Raw genomic sequence first — 22,266 nt, 5'->3', positions numbered from 1 at the left:
ATACCTAGCTTGTTATTTCGTTTTTCTACCTTGATCGATGTGGGAGCTGGTAACTTCACTTGTTATTGCTGAGTTGTTCTGTAGTCATTAAGGCCTTCTCTTCTAACCTTTCTCTCTTTCCTCATATTCCTTAACTCGACTTGATGTTAACTCGATCTATCACCTATGAGAAAATAAAAAGATACATATTGACCCTAGTTTAAACGTTTCCCTCAATTCACCTTTCCACAGCCATGGACTATCTATCATGTTTAGCAAGATGGTTAAGGATAATGTTACCCATCAATTGTTGCTGTTAGTTTGCTGCATTATAGGAAGCACAATTGGTTAGAAGTAGGATTATTTCTGAAATTGAAAGCTTTTTTATAAGACTTGGAGTAAGAATCGAGTGGGAAGATCGACAATGAACATGAAAGTTTGCATGGCTCATTCAATACTATGATATATAAGTGAAATAATAGTGAATACTAGTAGACCTAGTTTTACAAAATGAAGGAGAAATCAACACCAAGAGAAGTGAGATCTAGCAAAAATTATTATACGTCAACTTCAGAATGAAAATCGGCAGCACCCTTTTCAAGCTCATCACATAATGCTGCAATTCTTGACGATGCCGCAACGCTTAGACTTCTTATCTGAGGGTATCACTGCCTCCTCTGCAACATTAGTGGTTGGTGGTGCTGACGTTCCTGAATTTTGTGGTTGTGCTGTGGCCCCCGAATTCTGGGGTGGTGCTTCTAATAGTAATGTTGGTTTTTGTTGAGGTTGTGCTGCCACTGATGGTGGTGGTGGTGGTGGTGATGGTGGCAGCATCAGAAGTGGTGGCATCATCATGGGGTAGTCATATGGCCCTCCATTCGGATAGGAATAGGGATGGGGCCCCAGCCCCATTCCGTATGGGGGAAGAAGAGGGGGAGGGGGAGGGGGATAACCGCCCCCCATGGACGGTTCCTCACTATCAAACTTGACACTTTTTACCTTGGCATGTTTCCCTCCAAGCACCTGTAGAATTATCTTTGGATTTACTTTGCCTGAAACTTTTACCATCGATTGTTCTGCATCTATGTCTATTGAATAAGCACCTAAATTTGAAAACACAAAAAAAAACAAAAACAAAAAATCTCAGTTAAAATAAATTGCAGGTAGTTAACTATTAATAGCAAGACAAGAGAGAACAATATATACCATAGACATTGATCACGACTTCATAGACTTTTAACCTACATTTTTCGCAATCCATATTTGCATTCATAACACATGTCTGCAAAAGAACAAAATCATCTGAATGAATCTGGTTCCACATTTGATAGCTAAGTTCATACTGCAGTCTTTCGATGCCTTCATGGTTAGAACCACTTAGCGAAGCTAATATTGATGCACCACTTTGATTCTCAATAAAACCCTACCATTCAAAAACAAAAACAAAAAAAAACAAAAAAAACACTGATAAGGTATTCGAGCCGTCTAACCATTTTTGCAGAGGAAGAATCCATTAGAGCAACTATTCTGAGTTCTGACCAGATGTCTTAGTAGGAGGAAAAAAATATGAATGGAATACAATTTATATGCATGTCTTCTGTCCTATAACTTGGGCAGATTCATGCCCCAGCTTGATTTTATTCATTATATATATATGATTTCTCATTAATTCCTTAGGCATTCCCCATAGATTCTATACTATCTTATATGTAATTATAATCTCTTAATATCTTTCCATACTGGTACGGGTAATGTAGATCTCTCATGAAACCCCTAAAATCTCTATTTGGAAATTTTACCAATCCCATCCAATTGTCAAACGGCATCAAATTTTTCCATTTGTTGTTTTGGCCTTATTTTGACCTATTTAAATTAGTGCAGAAGAGAATTTTCTTTACAATAGCTGTAATTCAGTCAAAGAATTAAAAATTAGATTTACTCTGTTGCAAATTATTGACAGTTGGACTACCTTTTATTTCTTTTTCTACCTTACTACACAAGATGGAGTTTGGGTTGTCTTACCCTCACATTATAAAAATCTATACATGCATATATATCATATAATCGATTCAGACAAGAAAGAACTAGTGTACGGGATTGTTTTAAGAGTAGCCCTACATAATTTCATTCTGCATAGGCAACAATCAGCTGCTGCTATTTAATGTAAAAAAAAGTAAGAATGATGGTATTCACCATATAAGCATTCTTTTCTTTTTAATAGCTGTAATTTGTTCAAAGAATTACAAATTAGATTTACCTATAGCTGTTGCAAATTAATGACAGCTGCACTACCTTTTATTTCTTTTTCTACCTTACTACACAAGGCAGACTTCGGGTTATAAACATCCATACATGCATATATATCATATATCAAAAATCGATTCAGACAAGAAAGAACTAGTGTATGGGATTGTTTGAAGGAGGTAGGGCTACTATTTCATTCTGCTTATGCTACAAATTCATGTAAAAAAACGTAACAATGATCGATATTCAGTTATTCACCATAGAACAATTGAAAATGAAAATTTACACGAGTAATTTCTAAGGCTCTTAGCCATTTTGTTTGTGGAGCATTGCTTGTCCCATGACTCCCGTAGCGATGATTATGGTGAAAAAAAAGTTGATTCCAATCATTTCATTTTACTGACAAGCTAGCACATACAGATTAAGCAGATGTTAGATGAGCAATCCACCTTGAATTTTTGATGGTATGTACTCGGTCGACAAAAAGGAAAGTTCATGCACAGACAATGCTTCTAGCTCAAATTTCACGCCTCTTTCCAGCATCAACTGTAGCTCCAATCTTTCATCGGAAAGGAATAACACAGCAGAAATTTATGAAGATTTAATCCTGTCATATTAGAGATGAAATAATAAAGTTAATATTAGTCTTACCTCCACTGTGGCACTTCTCTTTCTAAGTAGCATCTCTGTAACATGGCTTCAGTTTTCCTCTTGTCTGACAAGATATAAGGAAACCTCAGAATGGTTACAAAAATTGCAATGCCAATCTAAAGCACCATCTCTCTCACCTTCTGCAGTCAAAGGAAGGAGACACTGGTGTGGAAGATGGTACTTCTCAGAGTCCAAAGGGAAGGCTCCAAGCCAGATTATCTCAGGGACCCGTAGAAATTTTGCATCATACGCCATTTGCTTGCATAAGAACAGAACGGGTTAATAAAGTTGGACAATAACTTGGTTTTAATTACAACACACTAAAAGTCTACAAAAAAATTGATCATGCAGTATTTCTTGTCAGTTCACAAGTTCACATGCACCTTAACTTTGTTAACTTAGAGAACAAGTTCATAGATTGATCAGAAGGCCTAACCAGAGAACCAAACCGATATGTGGACAAGATGTCAAAACCGTAGGGATCACAATCTACCAAGCAATAGACAGGGATATGTAAAGTATCAACAAGGAGCCCCAAAAACCTGGAAAATATCAACAGAAGGTATATAAAGTAAATAGACATAAGGGAAAGGCAAATGCAAACAGCATAGAAAGGCACTCCCTGCTCCCATTTAACAATTGTAAAAGGACTCTACCTTCTTGTGGAAATATCAGGATATCCACGTCCCTACAAGGAAAAAAAAGAGCCCAATATGAAAAAGGCTGTTTCAAGGATGAATTAAAGTTATTTTCCAGAAGAGGATCGATAAGACTAAGGGGCATGCTTACAGTGATGACAATGCAGTGGTTTGTGTTACAAAACTGGTCATTTGCCAATCGTTGAAAAACTGTAGTTAAAGATAAAATGTAATGGTTTGTTGATAAAGAGACTATGATATCAAATACTATCCACCTAAAGCATAAGGGTCATAAAAAAACATTAATTACCTGATTCTTTTTCCACAACAAGTATGTACTGGGCAACACTAACAATATCTGCAGGTTACAATTAAAGGTCTCAGAATGTGTTTACTCTAAGATAGCACTTAAGCTTGATTATGTGAATAGCAACACATTTGCAATGTTACAACATCTAATTCCTGTTGATATTAGGCATGAAAATTTTTAACTGTTCTCTCTTAAATTCTTAAGCATCTGGATACCTTTGACCTCTTCAACATGAACTGGAACAGGGTAAGCCTGTATGTGAACCAGATGCAAAATCTTAAAGTTCAAACACAGCTAAAGACAATGCTGCCATTAAATCAATTCATGAATGAGAAACAAAAGACCATGAGCCATTCTTACAGTGTTTGGTCTATTTATGCAATCAAACATGTTTCCAGCCTCTGCGAACCTTAACCAGCCCATTACCAACCTATGATGAGATAAACAGTTCAGTTAGTAACTTAGTATTATGACTTGAGCAGCGCATAAATACTGATCATGGTGTAAAATTGTTAACTTCACCAACACTACATGCTGAGAAATGCTGAAAAGTACTGCACCAATTCAGACCAAAAGAAAAAAGCACACTGATGTAACAGAGTGTGCCATTGCTACCATAGGAAGCTAGCAGATTACCCAACATTAATGATGTATTTAACAGACTAAGATCATTATAAGCATAAATGATAAGTACATTAGTCACAGTTTTGCAAAACCAATTAGTGATGTACTGTATCATCCTCTTGTCCCCAAAGAATCAAGCAAAAGTTTTCAAACGTACCCCTTTCCTACAGACACCTGCAAAAAGGAAGCAACATGAAGTAAATACCACAAAATCTGTACAAAGCCTTATAAAATTATAAAGAACATTGTATGGACATCTAAGGACAGAGAATACTCCTACTGATCATACAAAAACTGAAAAACATTACTCAACCTAGATGTCATTCAGGCTAACATCACAATATACAACTTGTTTCTTTTCTTTGGCCAAAACCAGATATAACTATTCAAGTCATCAGAGCACTTTAATATACACAAAAGAGCCATGAAAGGAGTTTAGGCAACTATAGAAGTACCCACCACATTCAAATTGTGGCGACTACACTGCAGAAGGATGCATATGTCATTGATTGCACGGTCTACAACTGACTGATCTGCATTGTCAATGAAGCAGAGAATAACTTATTTAGAGAGGTGGAGAACATAATGCACATTGAATTTCCAATTACATACTATGCTCCACAATATCTCAGCACCAGGCACTATGCCTTAATATCCCCACCCATGACAAGTTGCCAAATGTAATGCATTAACAAGGCCACTTAATTCACAAAGAAGAATATGAACTATATCTTGTCAATTAAATAGTAAATTCATGGTTTGACATTGAAAAAGCAAAGTCACTCATATTCACCTGAAAATATAGAAGGGTGCATGTAATAGATATCTCTCTTAGACCCATGTCTGTTTTCTTGCAGAAGTTGCTGAACAATTACAAGAACCCTAAGCAGAACATCTGAAATAGATTGATGAACCACATAATCAATATCTCATGCATTGAATAGTTTGATTTATGTTCTCATACTATCAACGACGGGAACACATATGATATTTCGCTTGCTGACAATCAAACTTGCAAGATGAGTACTTATTCCACTTCAAATCAATAGCTGTTTGCTTATATATTAAGAACAAAATCATAATTCTAGACATAAAACATGAAAAGAGTCATTTCCAAAGCAAGAGCAACCATAACCTACCTAATCTATGAACATGGGTTTCTTTCCGAAGTGTGAGCGTCTCCTTCCCTTTCGGCAAATCAGAGCTACAAAAGCTGTGCACAACAATGTACTAAATTTTGTATTACTATTAAGATACATGGTCTTTTCAAAGCAGAAAAGTTACAAATGTGTTGGATCTAATCGGAGCTTACTGGCCCCAAACAAGCATCAAACGCTTAAGCATCACTAGAAGTTGTACTAAATTAGGGTAAAATGTTCATTTCCAGAAACATCAGGGTAAAGAAAATGAAAAATAACGAGGTTGCTGTGAAAACTTGAGAAATTCTTCTGAAGCTATAAGCGAAAATGGAGAGAGTAAGCTGAGAATTGAACCAATTTGCGGAGGGATTGGAGCAGTAATTTCGGAAGCGATGGATGAGAATCTCCGGTGACCGTCCGTCGCTGAGATCTTTCACAAGAGCCCGAGTAAATTCTGGGCAAACAAAAGACGAAATTGGCGATTAGAAATGAGAGGAAGATGAAGATGAAGATTTGGATTGGAACTGCGAACCTTTGATTTTTGTTAGCAAATGGCGGGGACGGGGCTGTGACCTCCCTCTTGACCGCTTTCCCTCCATTCTTCTTCGAGCGTTAATGGAATTTTTTTTGAAATTGGAGGAGATATTTAAAGCCAAAAACAAAAAAACTTGACGTCCTCCCCTAAAAAAAAAAAAAAGGAAAAGAAAAAGAATTTTAACAAAGCAAAAAAAAAAGACTATTAAATTGAAAATCAGGGAATACAAATTTTGTTTTTAATAGTAAAATTCTTACGGTTGGTGCTACAAAAACGCACGTAAAGAGTTGATGACACATGATATTTGTCACATTAAACGAAATTGGAGAAAAGTTTTGCGCATTAGCTATTCATTATGATCCATAATTTGTTTATTTTATTGCATACATCTTCAATGGTCACAAAAATTTACTTACTTTTTTTATCTTTTACAATTTTGAATATGCATGAGCAGGAGGCAAAAGCATGGTGAACAAAACAGTTTTTCTACTTGTAAATTTGATTTTCTCAATAGCAAGCATGCATATTATTGAACCATTATGAAGTCTCCACACAATAATTATGTGTTTCTCCTAACAGTTCTACATCAAGCGTATTGGGGAGTTAAGGCATAATATTGAGGTGATTATATAATGAGTTGATTCATATGCTATAATTGGTCAGATCATACTATTAATGAATTTAGTACTTTCTTTTTGCTACAGAACTCTTCCAATAATTGGAGCAATGGTGTTGCGAATTATCTAATTTCATGGTATGTACTTCACTTGATAGATACCTTTCACTATAAAGTGAAAACCAAAGACACTATCTTATGTTTTGTTCTTTTGTTGTACTCACAAGTTTGAGCAACATCGACTGTTGATAAATGGATGGCTGAGATGGAGCTGATTGAAGCATGTAGACTTTATTATACCTATATGTATAGGTATGTATAAAAGTTTCTCTTAAAAAGTATGTTTTTATTTTGTTCTACCATTCTAATAATAAATAGACTTAAATGCGTGATAGCCTAGCCTCTTAATATGTTCCAGCCATTAAAATTGTATGTATTTGTATACACCGGTGCATATTTTTGTACAAAATTTTATGTGTTTTACTAGTGAATTGCAAGAGGCACATACACGATTTTATAATATTTGCATGTGGTAAGAATTAGGTAATGTGCAACACGAAAATTATATTGCACTCTTGAGCGACATGTGTCAACGCGTAGCAAGAGAGGACGGGTACGTAGTTAACAGGAAACAAAAAACACATGTGCTAGGTTCTCTTGGTAGAGGTCCGACAAACTCGGATAGTGGGTACTCCTTTAGGTGCCTTTAGCAAAATTGGTTTGGTCTGGGCCTCTAATTGGGCTTGGGTTTCAAATTTTGCTAGGGTTTGGTTTGTAATTTTTTAATTTATTTTTAATTTTTTATTTTTATTTTTAATTCTAGCTGGGCTTAAAAGCTTGAAAAAATGAGTTTATTAAGATAATGATTCTTTTGTCAATCCTATTGAAGCTGATCGTTATTTATAACCTGGTTGAATTATAAAAGAACTGGCATTTTCTTTAATTGTTAAAAAAAAAAGTCTGTGCAAAATATATTTTTTAAAAACAAACTTTACACGCGCTTGCAAGAAGTCTATTACTAGACAAAATATATAAATAAACACATTTTTCTTAGTTTTTAGAACATTTGGAGACCGACACGTCCACACTGATCGCACACTGCCACGTTCCGCCTTTTTCTGTAAGACTCTGGAATCTGCCTCATTCCTGAGCACTACCTAGCACGACTCCGATCAGACTGACAGACAAATACAGAAAACAAAAGGACGACGTGATAGTTACAAGAAGCATCAGCGATGGGAGTCGATCTACCATATCGTCCAGAAAATTAAACCTCCTACTTATTCTGGTAAGTGCCTCTTCACCTAGCTTGGAACTTATTGTCACTATTCCGTCAGTCAAGTAATGCTACTCGTTTAAAATTTGGATGGTGCTGATATAATTCTAGTCTTACTGTTTGTGTTAATCTTTCTGAATTGAAATTTGCTTAAAAATTTACTAGTTTGATGAATCTTCATTGGGTATAGAAAAGATGGAGAATTGCATGAACTGATTTATATATATATATGCTTCCTAGTAGTGGTGTTTAATTGGTTCAAGATTGAAACATAAAGCTGAAACGTTATTGTTGAATTGAGGTAAGGTTTCTGGCTATGCAGGTGTTGTAATTTGCTGAGTCATCGTTATGGATAGGAATGGGGTGCGAGAGTCCTTGCTTCCAGGGCTCATAGATCCTTCACCTCAAAAAAAGACAAACAATGTTCCAAAGAGTAGAGGATTTCGCCGTTGTAAAAGTGCTCCTCTTGCTGAGTATGCACCTCTAGAGCCAAACCGCATTGGCTCAGTTCAACGTTCTGAATCTATTATACACCCGAGTTTTGTTAAAGTAGCTATATTCTTGACTGTCTACTTAGGATTGGGAACTATATGCTTCTACCTCGTCAGGCACCAGATCGAGGGAGTGAAGACAAATGGAATTCTTGATGCTGTTTATTTCTGTATTGTGACAATGACTACTCTCGGATATGGGGACCTAGTGCCTGACAGCACTCTAGCGAAACTACTCGCCTGTGCTTTTGTCTTCACAGGAATGGCTCTCGTTGGATTGATCTTGACCAAAGCAGCAGACTATTTGGTAGAGAAACAAGAAATATTGCTTATCAAAGCCTTGCATGTGCATCAGAAATTTGGTCAAACTGACGTCCTTAAAGAAGTTGAGACTAATAGTATGAGGTACAAATGTATTACAGTCTTCATCCTTCTTTTGGTACTTATGATTTCTGGAACGATCTTCCTAGCTACTGTTGAGAAATTGGACCTTGTGGATGCATTTTATTGCGTTTGTTCCACCATCACAACCCTGGGATATGGAGATAAGAGCTTCTCAACTGAAGCTGGGCGTGTTTTTGCGGTTTTCTGGATATTGACAAGTACTATCTGTTTAGCTCAGTTTTTGCTCTACATTGCCGAGCTAAACACCCAGCATAAACAAAGGGCACTGGTTAAATTTGTTCTCACTCGTGCGATGACCAACGTAGATTTGGAAGCAGCTGATCTTGATGATGATGGGGTTGTTGGGTAGGTTAAATGTTATCTGAAACTCTTTTTTGCACTATAAATTGGCCTATTTTCTATTTACTTATTTGATTATAGTTTCTTATCAAGGTCTCTATGATTGGGTATATAACATATAATTGATGGTTTTCATCCTCCTTCCTTTTTCATAGGGCTGCTGAGTTTGTCATATATAAACTCAAAGAGATGGGGAAGATTAATCAAGAAGATATTAGACTTGTAATGGAGGAGTTTGATGCTCTTGATGTTGATCAGTCTGGAGCCTTGTCGGTTTCAGATCTAACACTTGCTCAATCATCTCCTCCATAAAGCTAACTCTGGCCTGATGCTCTGATGTTTCACTTGTACCTACTAGAAGGTAATGCAGAATAATATGAGTAGTTTCATGTAAGTTTGTAATAGCTTCACCCTACCCCAATGGGTGCCAGACAGTTCATAGATAGATAATCACTAAACTTATTTGGCTTTAAAAAGTTTCTCGATTATGATTGCTTACCCTTGTTCATATCATATACAGAGCCACACCCAAAAACACTTCAATATCTCTTCCCTATTCAAAATAGTTATGACTTATTGTAAGCCTTGTACTGATCATAATTTGTATTTTGTTACTCATTGTTTGTACCAATTATTATATTTTCTGTTCCTTTTAGTCCAACTGTAAACTTCCTCTCTTTTTTTTTTGTGCTTCGGGATGAAGCTGGTATCGGCTTTCAAAACTTGCATGCTCATAATTTAGCTCTGCTGGCTAGACAGTTTTACACGAATATCTCGATCCTAAGTTGTTAATTACTCGGATATATATGGCTCGGTGTATCCACTCAGTCTTCTGGACGGTCCATTTAACTTCGGCCTCTTCCTATGGTTATTAGCAGGTTAGCCATATAGCAAGAAAAGTGATAATGGGTGGTGTGAGGTGGCAAGTTGGGATGATACTTCAATCCGAGTTTGGCAGGACCCTCTCAGTCGCTGTCGTTTAATCCTACATTAGGTTTGCAGTCTGATTGGTGACTAAGTTCACTGATTTCTCCTGTTTCTGGTGAATGGGATTTGCAGTGCGTAGATTCTCTTTTTCTGCCTTGATGAGGTGTAAGTGATTGCTTATATTCTTCTGATTGTTTAGATTCCTCCATATATAGTGATTGGACTCGTTGATAGTAAGGGTATCTTATTCATCGAGAATGCTTACAGCTTAGCTTTCAGTGACATTGTTCATACTTTGGCTCGTCCAGCCTCTCCTGTTTGGAAATCCCTTTGGTCTACCAAGGTCCCCGTAAGACCAAATCTATATATGGATAGCTTGCCATGGGATTTTACCTACTCGACAACGACTGAATTACAAGCATGATCAAGTTACTTTAAACTGTATTTTTCGCTCTTCTATAGATGAAACCATTTTTTTTTACCTCGGGTGTGAATGTCCTTGAGATTGAATATTTTGTTTGAGGCCGAGAACTACACATGCCCTTACGCTTCTCACTAGTTTCTTTTTCTGTATGTCCCTAGGCAAACTAATGTTGTTGCTCGTAGTTTAGCGTCTGTTTTATCTGTTTTCATATCTGCTTCTGGTCAATAGATTGTTTGAAGGTAAAAAAATTTGCTCTCTAAACCCTGGCAATAGGCAAGCGGCGGCCACTCAACCTCACCGACACCTGAGCATCAGGCACTCCTCTGTTGCTGCCGCAAATGAATTATCAGGGTGCCATTTTCCTTGTAATCCCTTGGTCGCGATCTCGAACCATTGGTTGCCTTCCAGGTCCTTAGTTGCATTGGCGGATGCACAGAGGGACGAGTAGGAGTATTGGCCCCTAGTGCAATGTTAGTTTTTGTTGAATGAGTTTCACATATTGATCCTATTACATTGTTTTGCCCCAGACCACATACAACTGTCTCAACAGAAAAGAAAAAAGAAAAAAACTGCTTCTCCATAGTAAAACATGAAGCTTCTGCTATTTATGCAGTTTCTATAAAATGAAATCATGAATAAATGAAGATTCACCCACATCTCAGTCTGCAATTGAGTCTTCAGTTTTCAACTCCAAGTGTGCGTAATGGAGCTAGCTTCTTTTTGTTGTCCATGTTAATTAGCTGTTCCCCTTAGATATATTTCCAATTTAGAGGATTTTATGAACTAGGTTCATGAATTCGATCATAATCAACCCTGTTTTCTTTTTCTTTCCGCTATTACAAGATTTTGTTCATTAATAGGATTCGTTGTTTGAGTTTGTAACTTTGCTTTGTCTTTCATGCTGGAAGATTGGATTGCAACTGGAAGCGCAACTATGTTTTCCAATTTAATTGCTTGTTTTGCCAGAAAGTGTATTGAATGTTTTTCTATATTGGGATAATAGATTACAAATGAACTATGTGTTGGGAAATGTACTAATTATATCTTCATTTGCAAGGAAATACATTGAATGAAAATATAAGCAAATATATTTTGTTAATTGGTGTGGTGGTGTGGTGGTCCTTCTTCTTCTCTTTTTACCCCACTTAAACAAAGTTCTACGTCCGCCACTGCTTGGTTGGTAACTTGGTATGGTTCTCCTTCTTCTTCTCTTTGTAGGTTTGCTTTGCTCGTATTAGCACAATTTGCTTTGTCTGTGGGCTTTGACCTAGGAGGCGTCGTCTTAAAGCAACTGTGTGACGTCAATCATTAGTTCTACTGGTGGTTCGCTCTGAGATGAGTTCCAGCTATTCAGATATGGTCTTAAATGGGTTATACAATTGCCACCGGCCGGGGTTTGGTTTTCACTATGGTTGGGATGGTGCTTATAGTGGTAAGACCATGTGGGTTCCAATTAGCAGTGGTGTGTCATGTCGTGTATTGGGGGGCTTGGGGCGTGGTGTGGTTATTGCCCGCTGCCCTAGGTTTGGGTTCATTGCCTCATTGGGTCCTCTTCATATTCAAATATGGGATCCAGGTCGGTCATGGTTTCAAGTATGGATTTAGGTTTTTCATTGGCTACGACTCACCATTGTCATTGGATTTGGGGCCCAGATTCATAGATCTTGTTCTTTTTCTTTCTTTTTTTTAAGAAAAAAATTTAAATCTTCATAGATCTTGTTCTTGCGACTTTAGCAGCTGAGTTACAATATTTGACACTCTTGGTCGACTTCGATTTCTCAGTGGGCGAATCACCTCTTCCAAGTGGTCATATCACCAATTCTTATCACAGTTACTATTGCAAATCTCATAATTTCAAAGAATTATGTAGTGTACTTTGACATTTGATTCTGTTCGTTTTAATTTTCAGTTTATATGCTTTTATGCATTTAGGTTTGATTTTTTTGTTATACTTTTGATGCACTTTAGCATCGCTCAATATACTAGTATTTATTCCTTTTCAAAAAAAAAAAAGGTCGTCGACAATGTGTGCAAGATATATTTTTTTTTTCCTTTTTTGGATAGAATGTGTCCAAGATATTTTTGTTGACGAATACAGCTTTTTTTTTAATTTTTTTTTTATTAGTTTGTAATAAAGTTAAGTGTGTCGGTTGATTAAATTTAGGTATTTTCGTTCATGTAGTTGGTTGCAACTTGCAAGGCTTCATCCGACACGTGGCACACGGATCACACTCTGCCACAAAAACTTCTGAGGTGGTATGGGAACGCGTTATACCATAAACTTGGACTCAAGTGAACTGACAGAACAAAGAAAAGAATGTACACGCGGCCATTCTGATTTAGAAAAAGGTGAGAGCTTTGTTCATGTGTTTCATTTTCGTTCTGTTCTTGCTAATTGCTTTAGATTTAGTTGGTACTGGTATACATGTTGTTTTGATCCTGTTCTGTTCATCTGTGTAAACATAAATTCCTAGGAAAGTTGGATTAGTTAGAACAAAGATAAATATATTGCATTTTCCTTTCAAGAAGATCATTGCAATCGAACTATGATGCCTTCTTGATTTGAGTTTCGAACCATGATGCCTTCTTGATTTGAGTTTCGAACAATGCTCATAAACTGATTTGTATGCTTGGTGGCAGTGGGAAATAGTTTATTAAAGATTGAAACTCAAAGCTGAACTAGCTAGTGTGTGATTTGAGGTACATTTTGTGACATCTTGGCTATGCAGGGGTCTATAATTTGCTGAGTCTTCATTCTGGATAACAATAGAATGAGACCATCATTGCGTCCAGGTCTAAGAGATCCTTCAGCTCAAATAAATGCAAGGAATGGTCATGGTCCAAAGAGTAGAATATATCGTCGTACTAGAAGTGCCCCTCTTGCTAATTACGGAGCCGTAGAGGCAAAATGCGTTGCCGCAGTTCAACAACGTTCTCAATCCATTATGCACTTGAGTTTTGTTAAAGTAGCTATATTCTTGACTGTCTACTTAGGAGTGGGAACTATGTGCTTCTACTTCGTCAGGCACCAGCTCGAGGGAGACAAGACAAAAGCAGTTCTTGATGCTGTTTATTTCTGTGTTGTGACCATGACCACTCTCGGATATGGAGACCTAGTGCCCAACAGCACACTAGCGAAACTACTGGCTTGTGCTTTTGTCTTTACAGGAATGGCTCTTGTCGCATTGATCTTGAGCAAAGCAGCAGACTATTTGGTAGAGAGGCAAGAAATGTTTCTTACCAAAGCCCTGCATCAGAAGTGTGGTCCAATTGAAGTCCATAAAGAAGTCGAGCCTAAGAGTGTGAGGTACAAATGTGTTACGGTCTTTATCCTTCTTTTGGTTCTTATGGCTTCTGGCACGATCTTCCTAGCTACAGTTGAGAAATTCGACTTTGTGGATGCATTTTATTGCGTTTGTTGCACCATCACAAGCCTGGGGTATGGAGATAAGAGCTTCTCAACTGAAGCCGGGCGTGTTTTTGCAGTGTTCTGGATATTGGCAAGTACCACCTGTTTGGCTCAGTTTTTCCTCTACATAGCTGAGCTAAACACCCAGCATAGACAAAAGGCATTGGTTAACTTGGTTCTTACTCGTGAAGTTACCAAAGTTGATTTGGAGGCAGCTGATCTTGATGATGATGGGGTTGTTGGGTAGGTTAAATGTCTTTCCAAACTCTTTTTTGCACTATTAATTGGCATTAATTTGCTGATAATTTCTTAACAAGGCTTCTATACGGTTGGATATATAACTGATTGTTTTGTCCTCCTTCCTTCTTCATAGGGCTGCTGAGTTTGTCATATATAAACTCAAAGAGATGGGAAAGATTAACCAAGAAGATGTCAGACTTGTAATGAAGGAGTTTGAAGCTCTTGATGTCGACCAGTCTGGAACCTTGTCGATTAAAGATGTAACGCTTGCTCAATCATCTTAAACATAATGGTAACTGGCCTCTCGCTGCGATGCTTCATTTTGTAGCCTATTGGAAGGCAATGCAGAATAATCTGAGCGGTTTCACGTACGTTAATTTGTAATAGCTTCCTCTTCCTACTCCCTGGAAGTTCATAGATTTAGAGATGTAGACATATCTTGTTCGCTTCAACCAATTTCCCAACTATGATTGCTTCCCCTTCCGTGATTTGAATCTACACAGAAGAGCAAACCAAATCTCTCTTCCTTCTGAGTCTGATTAACAGTGGCGGAGCCAGGATTAGATTTCAAGTGGGGCACACAACATATATCAAAACTCCATAATAAGGAGAGAAAAAAAATGCATTCACAAAATATCAAAACTGTTTTAGGGAAACTAGAATTGAGAGGAATTTGCTGTGTATTCTCATTGATAATAAGGGCCTCTTTATAAAGAGGATTACAATGTATAGAATCTCAATCATACAAGGAAAGTAATCGTACATTGAATAGGAATCTAGATCCTTCTAATTCAACCCTATTACCACTAGGTCAAGTAACCTAGAGTTTGGGCCAAACACAAATAGAGATATCCTTAAACACTCCCCCTTGTGTTGTCCAAACGCGGTGCTTCTCTCGTTGCCTCGTTAAAAACCTTGCCTAGTAACAAAAACCCAGTGGGACAAAAATAACCTCGGTCGAAGGGGAAAAAGAGCACAACACACCCTTCACGTTTCGAGGTGAACATGTAGACATCTCCCCCTGATGTCTGCGTCTCCTCCTGATGACTACGATCATGGGGGTTCAGATAATTTCCGCAAGCCAATTCTTGTCACATGTTTCTCAAACGTGGATTTGGGCAATGACTTAGTAAACAAGTCTGCCATATTTTTCTCAGATTGAACCTAATTCACTTTAATCTTGAGGAAAGTCTGTTGTTGCTGATTATGCTTGGTGTTGTCGCTTTTGATGTAGCCTAGCTTCATTTGTTCAAAACGAACAGCATTATCCTAAATGCTTGTAGGCTCATCTTGTGGTAGACTTCAAACCACAATTGTTCGAACATGCGTGATTATGGATCCAATCCATAAACATTCACGAACCACTTCGTGAAGAGCAATAATTTCTGCATGGTTCGAAGATATAGCGACGGTCTGTTCTGTAGACCTCCAAGATATCACGGTCTTTTCCCATGGTGAACATTTAACCAGTTTGGAAGCGACCTTTGTGTGAGTTAGAGAGGTACCTAGCATTAGCAAAACCTTCCAAAACACTTATATCGTTTTGGGATGGGGATAGAGAACGCAGGCCAGCGTTGGCGGCGTTCCTGGTGTGTGATGGGTCCGAATCCATCATCTCTTTGTAGGGATAGAATAAGCTCATATCAATTGTACATTTCAAGTACTGAAGGATACCTTTTACACCAATCTAATGGCGTCGCGTTGGCGCAGAGCTATATCTTAGCTAACAAGTTCATGGTAAATGAGATGTCCGGTCTTGTGCATTGAGCTAGGTACAATAATGCGCCTATTGTACTTAACTAGGGCATTTCTACCCCTAGCGCATCTTCGTCATCATCCTTCGAACGAAGAGGATCCTTTTCAGGATCAAGACTACGGACGATCATGGGGGTGCTTGAAGGCTTGACCTTATCAAAATGCCTAAGCATCTATCAACACGACGCTCAAGTTCCAAACCGAGACATAATCGTGTTCTCCCATAATCCTTCATCTCAAAATCGGATTTCAAATGTTCAGCGGTTTCCCTTAACTCCGTAAGGGCTTCTAATGAAGATCATGTCCAACAACATGAACCGCGATAAAATCTTAAACTTGTTATGGAAATGCGTGGGCATATCCCTTCCTAATCAAGTAGTCATTTTAGTGAGCGTTTCAACCTCTTTGTAAACGCACTCCATGGTTTAGAGCTACTTGACTTGGGTAAATGAAGTTCACCAAGAACCTTCATGTATAATCCGTATCTAGATCCCTATAGAGATACGTAGTGACCACATTTGTAAGCTGCATGTTCAGTTATTCGGAAACTACCAAATTGACAGGGTAATGGAGTGCAATGACATCCATTACGAGAGAATATGTCTCATCGTAGTCGATTTCAGGGCGTTTTGTGAGAAGCCTTGCGCCATAAGGCGAGATTACCATCTTTTTTTCTCACTACGCTTTCTAACGAAGACCCATTAGTCAACAGGTTTTATGTTAGGAGGTGTTGGCATCTCTAGCTCGAAAACCTTCCTCTTCATTAGAGAATCCATCTTAACCTAGATCGCATCTTTCCATTTAGGCCAAATTTCTCTACATTGGCATTCATTCATCAACGGAGCATGGTTCGATATCATCTGACTCAACAAACTCATGTGCAACAAAATGCGCAACTACATCATCAATCATGATGGAGTTTCTATCCCACGTCTCATGTACACTAGTGTAATTTTCATAGAGCTCTATATTCTCAGGAATAGGTTTTGACGTTGAGGCGTTCCCCAACGATAACCATAACCTGGAAGATTCTCATGAGACGAATTTTGAGTGTCGCTGATTCAAGGATTGGTTTGTGCCAATGTATCATTCGCACCCACGGGCCTCCCATGCATCATAGCTGGGGCCATGGCCTATAATGCCAGAGTGCCACTCTCTTTGGCGTTGGCGCCATGCCTACCTCCGTGTAGGGTGGTGCTACGTCCTCTCGTAGGGACGTCCTTCCTTGCAGGCATGTTTGCAGCATATTTGTGTGATCTTGTCACTTTAATAGGGATCGGGATGAGACATAGTGGGGACAGGCCATGAGTTCTTATCTCCCCCTAATGACAGGAAGACTGTCTCATCAAAGTGACAACCCGGAAATCTAGCTGTAATGAGATCGCCTTGCAAGGGCATTAAGTGGCGGACGATTGTTGGAGTCTCAAATCCAACTGAGTGGCCCATTCGTCTGTTAGGACCTATCATAGTGCACTGTGGCGGCGCAATGGGCACATAAATGGCTCACTCAAATGTGCGTAAGTACAAAATACGTGTACCCAGTCACTAGCTGTAACGCAGAGGTACATTGAGTGGCGGTAGGTCGTAGACGAATTAGCATAACTGCATGTGATATTGCATCACTCCAAGCGGATGTAAGAAGATTGGTGCGCATTACCAATGTTCGGACTACCATTGTAGTCGTTTTCGCGAGACCAATTGGGTGTGTTCATGGGAATATAATGTCCAACATTAGTCCTAATGCAATAACCATTGAAAGTCTTCAATGTAAACACTCTAGCACAGTCAAATCCAATTGACTGAATAGGATGATCTGGGGAGTGAGCCCGTTGTCATATGATATGTGCTAGGAGTGTAGCATAAGCAGCACTTATAGGTGGACAATGGCACAACACGTGACCGGCGTGTTTGCGTGGCAACCAACATCATGAAATATTTAAGCGTCCAGCAAGTTGGTTGAATCAATCCACAGAATCCCCATGGATTCTATGTAAGAACATAATGAGTATTGTCATATTCTTTGCATAGGACGGTCTCAGTCCTAATTTCCCTAAGGAACGGGCTTTGTAAAACGAGCGAGAGGCTTTAGAAGCAACCAATGAGAATTTTGGTTAGGCCTGAGCATCTTAAACGCTATTCGAAGCAAGTTGGTGATTGCAGCATCACCTAGGGCGCCATCAAATTGATGGACGCCATCCATGGCCTCATGGATAGGGACTGCGCCAGCCCTAGGCTAGTGCTAGACGGAGGCAGTGCCCTAGGCAACAGCGTCGGTCACACTTAGTCCAGGAATCAACTTTTGATTCATGCTTCATTTCGCTCGAGAGAAAGGATGTCTATGTGAAGTCTTTGGTAGACGGATCATCATATCATGACTAGGATGATCTATCCTGTCGTGACAAAGCCAATATGTGTCTAAATCCAAGAGATCTTCTCTCATAACTTTTATTGGATTAATAGCTCGAATAGTGACATAGAGTCCACTAGAGAGACACATAAACTTCTCTAAGATGCATCTTTGTTCGCAATCATTAAAGGTATTGCAAAGGAACTCATTTTCGTTCTCTACATGCATTTTCGCATGGAATTCGTTGGCTATTCATAGGGTACGATTTACCCTAAGAGCGTAGAGAGTTTCTGTGACAGCTATAATCAAGGTGCCATTTGACAAGTGGAACTTGGGCTATTCCATGTCCTTGAATTAATACTGATGGCCCAGCCATCGTAGTCACAAAAGTCATATGCTCAGAATCAAAATGGAGTCATAAAGAACTCGAAATTTTATTCATAAGCCAACATAGTACATCATTGTTTCTTAACCATTAGCAGAATCTAATCCAAATGCTAGCTAATGCAAAACAATGGTAGTCGTCTAACTTCTTTCAGTAATTCCAAAATAAATGTGACCAGGTAAGTAGAGAGATGTCGGTGGAGCAAGGCTGGCTTAAGTACCACTAATCTCAAAACCTTCCTAGACATCACACTTACTTTGGGTGAGCCTACTTTGAAGAAAGACTACACCATTGGCATTTACTACAAAGTATATATATGGCAATTACCTATTACATCTCTTGGAAAAATAAAGACTTAAACAGAATTTGCGATCTATTGATCCCAGCCAGATTTGTAGTCTTTGACCCTTCACTCTAGATCATCTTCATGATCTTCTTGTTCCACATAGTGAGCTTCTCTTGCTTCACAATATGCTTTATAGGCAGTGATGATTTCTTCACGAGCTCTACAAATGTGTGCCCAATGATTGGATACTCCACATCGAGAACATACATTTCTTCTCTCAGACTCCATTGATTGTGGCGCTTTGAAAGCGTCATTTAGATTAGATGGCTCCTAATGTTGGTGGCGCCACCAACATGGCCAGAGGCGTTGCCTCCCTATCTCTTTCCACGTTTACCTCTTCGGTTCCGTGTTCGCCTATTTTGGCAGTTACCTTCCCAAGTAGAGCGATTATATGGACCAGAATGTCCAGAAGTATCCCTAAGATTAGGGTTTCACTCTTAGCGCCCTCTCTTAGAGGTACGACTATAATTGGATTCCGGAATATGCTCTGTTTCCACGGATCTCGAATTATAGTTCTTCACAAGGATATTGTCATGCTTTTCAGCGACATTCATAGCTCCAATGAGCTCATGAAACCTTGTGATCCGTCTTGCATTAACATCGATTCAATAGTTCTTAGAAACCATCAATGCAGAGACGAGGAAGGTAGAGAGAGTCTTTTCAATCAACATCGCATCTGTGATCTCTTTACCACAGAATTCCATTAAGGATTTAATGCGAAGTGCTTCCAAATTATAGTCAAGAACTGACTTGAAATCACAGAAGCGGAGGCTATGCCATCTCACTTCTAGGTCAGGAAGCTAGGAGTCACGGACGTTGCCAAATCTTTCTTCGAGTGAGACCCACAGCCTTCTGGGGTCTTCTTCGTTCATATACTCGTACTGGAGCGAATCATCCATATGACGAGTCATTAGGATGATGGTTTTCGCCTTATTTGCCTCTAAGGCTGCTCTAGTTGCTTCCAAAGCTTGAGCTTGCTCAACAGTTAGCACGTCCTGGCTAGGCTCGAGAATCATATCCAGGATTCTATCAGCTTTGAGATGCTGGCGGATATCACGAACCCACCTGTGATATCCAGAGCCAGTTGTTCCCAATGGAGCAAAGTCCAACTTGTTCAGGTTACTCATCCTAAAAGAGAACAAGAAATTAGGGTTAGTTTCGGAGCGAAATAGGCTACCACAAGAACATATGAAATTTCTGAGCGTAATAGCTTCCAAGAAATTAGGAATTTCCAAGCGTAGTCGCTTCCAAGAAATTCGATTCCAAAAGATATTGGATTAGATCGAAACAATGATGTAAGTGGTCGATCATAAGTTCTCTACAAACTCTAAGTTTGGAGATCTCAACAAGCTCTAAGCTTGGAGTGAGCACGAACCCCCACAGTTCGGCTTAATTTGGTCTCCCCTATAATGAAGAAAGGGGGGTAGAAGAAGGGAGGTTGCAAGTCCCCGAAAAAGAAGAGAAATTGAATTTAAAAACTCTAAAAAAAAAGGAAAGTTTAGTAAAAAATACCTCGAAATAGGTCGCCAGAAAATTTGGCCTGAAAAAGTGCCCGGAAAATGGCCAGAAAAGTCGCCAGAAAAGTCGTCTTCGGCGGCCGGAATAGTTGCCAGAAAGTTGACCGGAAACGGTCAATCAGCGTTGACCTGAGTTGACCTGAGCTGACGTGGCGCTGTCCGCTGCTAACGTGGCTGCTGACCGCTTGCTGACTATGCTGTTGACGTGGCTTGCGTCAGTGGGCCGTGGCTTGGGCTCGGCTTAGGCTGCGGCTTGGACTCAGCTTGGGCTGCCTCTTCCCCTTTTTTTTTTCTTTTTTTTCTTTTCTTTCCTTCTGCCAGACATTTAGTCTGCCGGTTCAGCAAGTTTTAGGTCGGTTTTCAGAGAATTTCTTCCTGTTCTGGATTTTTGGGTTTGATATGCTACTGCTGGAAAAATTTGGTAGCAATTGGAAGTCCAGAAGGTGATGAACCGGTGAAATATTTACTGCGAGTTGTATGGAGCTTCCGGTGGCCGGTTCGGTGGGTTTCCGGCCGGTTCTTGGGGTGGGGTCGCCGGTTCTGGACTCCTGGGATCGAGTTCTTCAAGGTGTGAGGTGGAGGCAGAAAAGGCTCCAAGGTTTTGTATTCAGATTCAAGGTTTTTAGCTTCTTGAATCAGGGTTTGGCTATTTATTTCAGGGTTAGGGCTTTGTGCGAATAACATGTTTTAGGGAAACGAGAATTAAGAGAAATTTGCTGTGTATTCCCATTGATGGCCTTTTTATATAGAGGATTACAATGTATAGAATCTCAATCATACAAGGAAAGTAATCGTACATTGAATAGGAATCTAGATCCTTTTAATTCAACCCTATTACCACTAGATCAAGTAACCTAGAGTTTGGGCCAAACACAAATAGAGATATCCTTAAACAAAAACTTCATAAAACAAAAAATAAAAAAAAATAAAACTCAAAATGATATCTTATAAATTGTCAAATGCAATTAGTCAATAACTATATTAAAGTTTTTAAAAAATAATTAACTAGTAGATTAAAATAATGTTAATGTCCAAAACATAATAATATAAACATAAAATATTCAGACCAACAGAAAAAAAAAATTGGTTGTTTGTCTCGAACCCGTCACCTTCATGTTGCTATCTCATCAGTCATCCAATGCACTAGACTCGCAAGTTCAATTAAAAGCAAACTAAACTATATATAACATTAGTGGGGCACAGGATCCACTGGGCCCCAATGTGGCTCCGCCTCTGCTTCTGGAAACGTAGTTAGACTTCCCGTAACCATTTCTCTGGTCACTAAGAGCAAGTTCACCCGTAGTCAAGAAAAGGCAAAGTCGAGAAATCAAGAATTCGACCGGTCAAGTTACTATTCACTGCCACTGGACATGGGTTTGCACCCGTTATTTTTCTTGCCCGGCCAACACTGTTCACATTTTCACTGTTCATGCACTGTTCACCCAAAATCACTGTTCACAAGTGTGTTTCACTGTTCATATGTTTTTTCATAAAAAAATTCAAAAAAAAAAATTTGATGTTAATAATTACTATATTTATGGATAATTAATGTCATAATTATGCAATTTACTTTTTTCAAAAATATTATAAGGTGAACAGTGTGCTTTGAATTTGGCTTGTATTATGTTTTTGAAAGTTGGTGTGCTTTTAAATTGGCCAATGTCTATGT

At 38.8% G+C, this 22,266-nt stretch overlaps 3 protein-coding genes across 12 annotated transcripts; 2 read left to right on the top strand and 1 right to left on the bottom strand.

Annotated features, from left to right (window-relative positions):
* Window positions 1-442: 442 nt before the first annotated feature.
* Window positions 443-6,247, bottom strand: LOC112202218 (meiotic recombination protein SPO11-1). 4 transcript variants are annotated; one of them, XM_024343161.2, is made up of 17 exons: window positions 6,118-6,247; window positions 5,940-6,039; window positions 5,586-5,659; window positions 5,240-5,341; window positions 4,906-4,979; window positions 4,604-4,620; window positions 4,183-4,252; window positions 4,038-4,074; window positions 3,823-3,870; window positions 3,664-3,722; window positions 3,531-3,562; window positions 3,311-3,416; window positions 3,012-3,132; window positions 2,875-2,938; window positions 2,673-2,782; window positions 1,186-1,261; window positions 941-1,082 (listed from the first exon to the last, which is right to left on the bottom strand). In XM_024343161.2, exons 1-16 carry the CDS (start codon window positions 6,182-6,184, stop codon window positions 1,221-1,223), a joined length of 1,122 nt encoding a protein of 373 aa, XP_024198929.1. In that variant the 5' UTR covers window positions 6,185-6,247; the 3' UTR covers window positions 941-1,082; window positions 1,186-1,220. The 4 variants fall into 4 exon arrangements, with proteins under 4 accessions (XP_024198927.1, XP_024198929.1, XP_024198930.1 ...); XM_024343159.2 differs by lacking the exon at window positions 1,186-1,261 and having other exon boundaries at window positions 443-1,082; XM_024343162.2 differs by lacking the exons at window positions 941-1,082; window positions 1,186-1,261 and adding an exon at window positions 1,272-1,402.
* A 1,559-nt stretch (window positions 6,248-7,806) lies between these two features.
* LOC112202883 (two-pore potassium channel 1) lies at window positions 7,807-12,912 on the top strand. Of its 6 annotated transcripts, XR_005799848.1 has the most exons (5): window positions 7,807-8,024; window positions 8,335-9,253; window positions 9,403-9,608; window positions 10,126-10,339; window positions 10,442-10,655. XR_005799848.1 is itself a non-coding variant. In XM_024343921.2 (4 exons), the coding sequence occupies exons 2-3, from the start codon at window positions 8,361-8,363 to the stop codon at window positions 9,557-9,559; spliced, it is 1,050 nt and encodes a 349-aa protein (XP_024199689.1). In that variant the 5' UTR covers window positions 7,807-8,024; window positions 8,335-8,360; the 3' UTR covers window positions 9,560-9,608; window positions 12,781-12,912. The 6 variants fall into 6 exon arrangements, 5 of the variants coding, with proteins under 5 accessions (XP_024199689.1, XP_024199685.1, XP_024199686.1 ...); XM_024343921.2 differs by lacking the exons at window positions 10,126-10,339; window positions 10,442-10,655 and adding an exon at window positions 12,781-12,912; XM_024343917.2 differs by having other exon boundaries at window positions 10,126-10,655.
* On the top strand, window positions 12,817-14,745 carry LOC112202885 (two-pore potassium channel 1). Of its 2 annotated transcripts, XM_040506381.1 has the most exons (3): window positions 12,817-12,947; window positions 13,328-14,250; window positions 14,381-14,745. In XM_040506381.1, exons 2-3 carry the CDS (start codon window positions 13,370-13,372, stop codon window positions 14,529-14,531), a joined length of 1,032 nt encoding a protein of 343 aa, XP_040362315.1. In that variant the 5' UTR covers window positions 12,817-12,947; window positions 13,328-13,369; the 3' UTR covers window positions 14,532-14,745. The 2 variants fall into 2 exon arrangements, with proteins under 2 accessions (XP_040362315.1, XP_024199691.1); XM_024343923.2 differs by lacking the exon at window positions 12,817-12,947 and having other exon boundaries at window positions 12,954-14,250.
* The last annotated feature ends 7,521 nt before the right edge of the window (window positions 14,746-22,266 follow it).

This window comes from Rosa chinensis, chromosome 5, assembly GCF_002994745.2.
Source record: "Rosa chinensis cultivar Old Blush chromosome 5, RchiOBHm-V2, whole genome shotgun sequence".
Taxonomy (NCBI): Eukaryota; Viridiplantae; Streptophyta; class Magnoliopsida; order Rosales; family Rosaceae; genus Rosa; species Rosa chinensis.
Note: the sequence above shows the minus strand (reverse complement) of the source record. Positions and strands in the feature narration are given on the sequence as shown.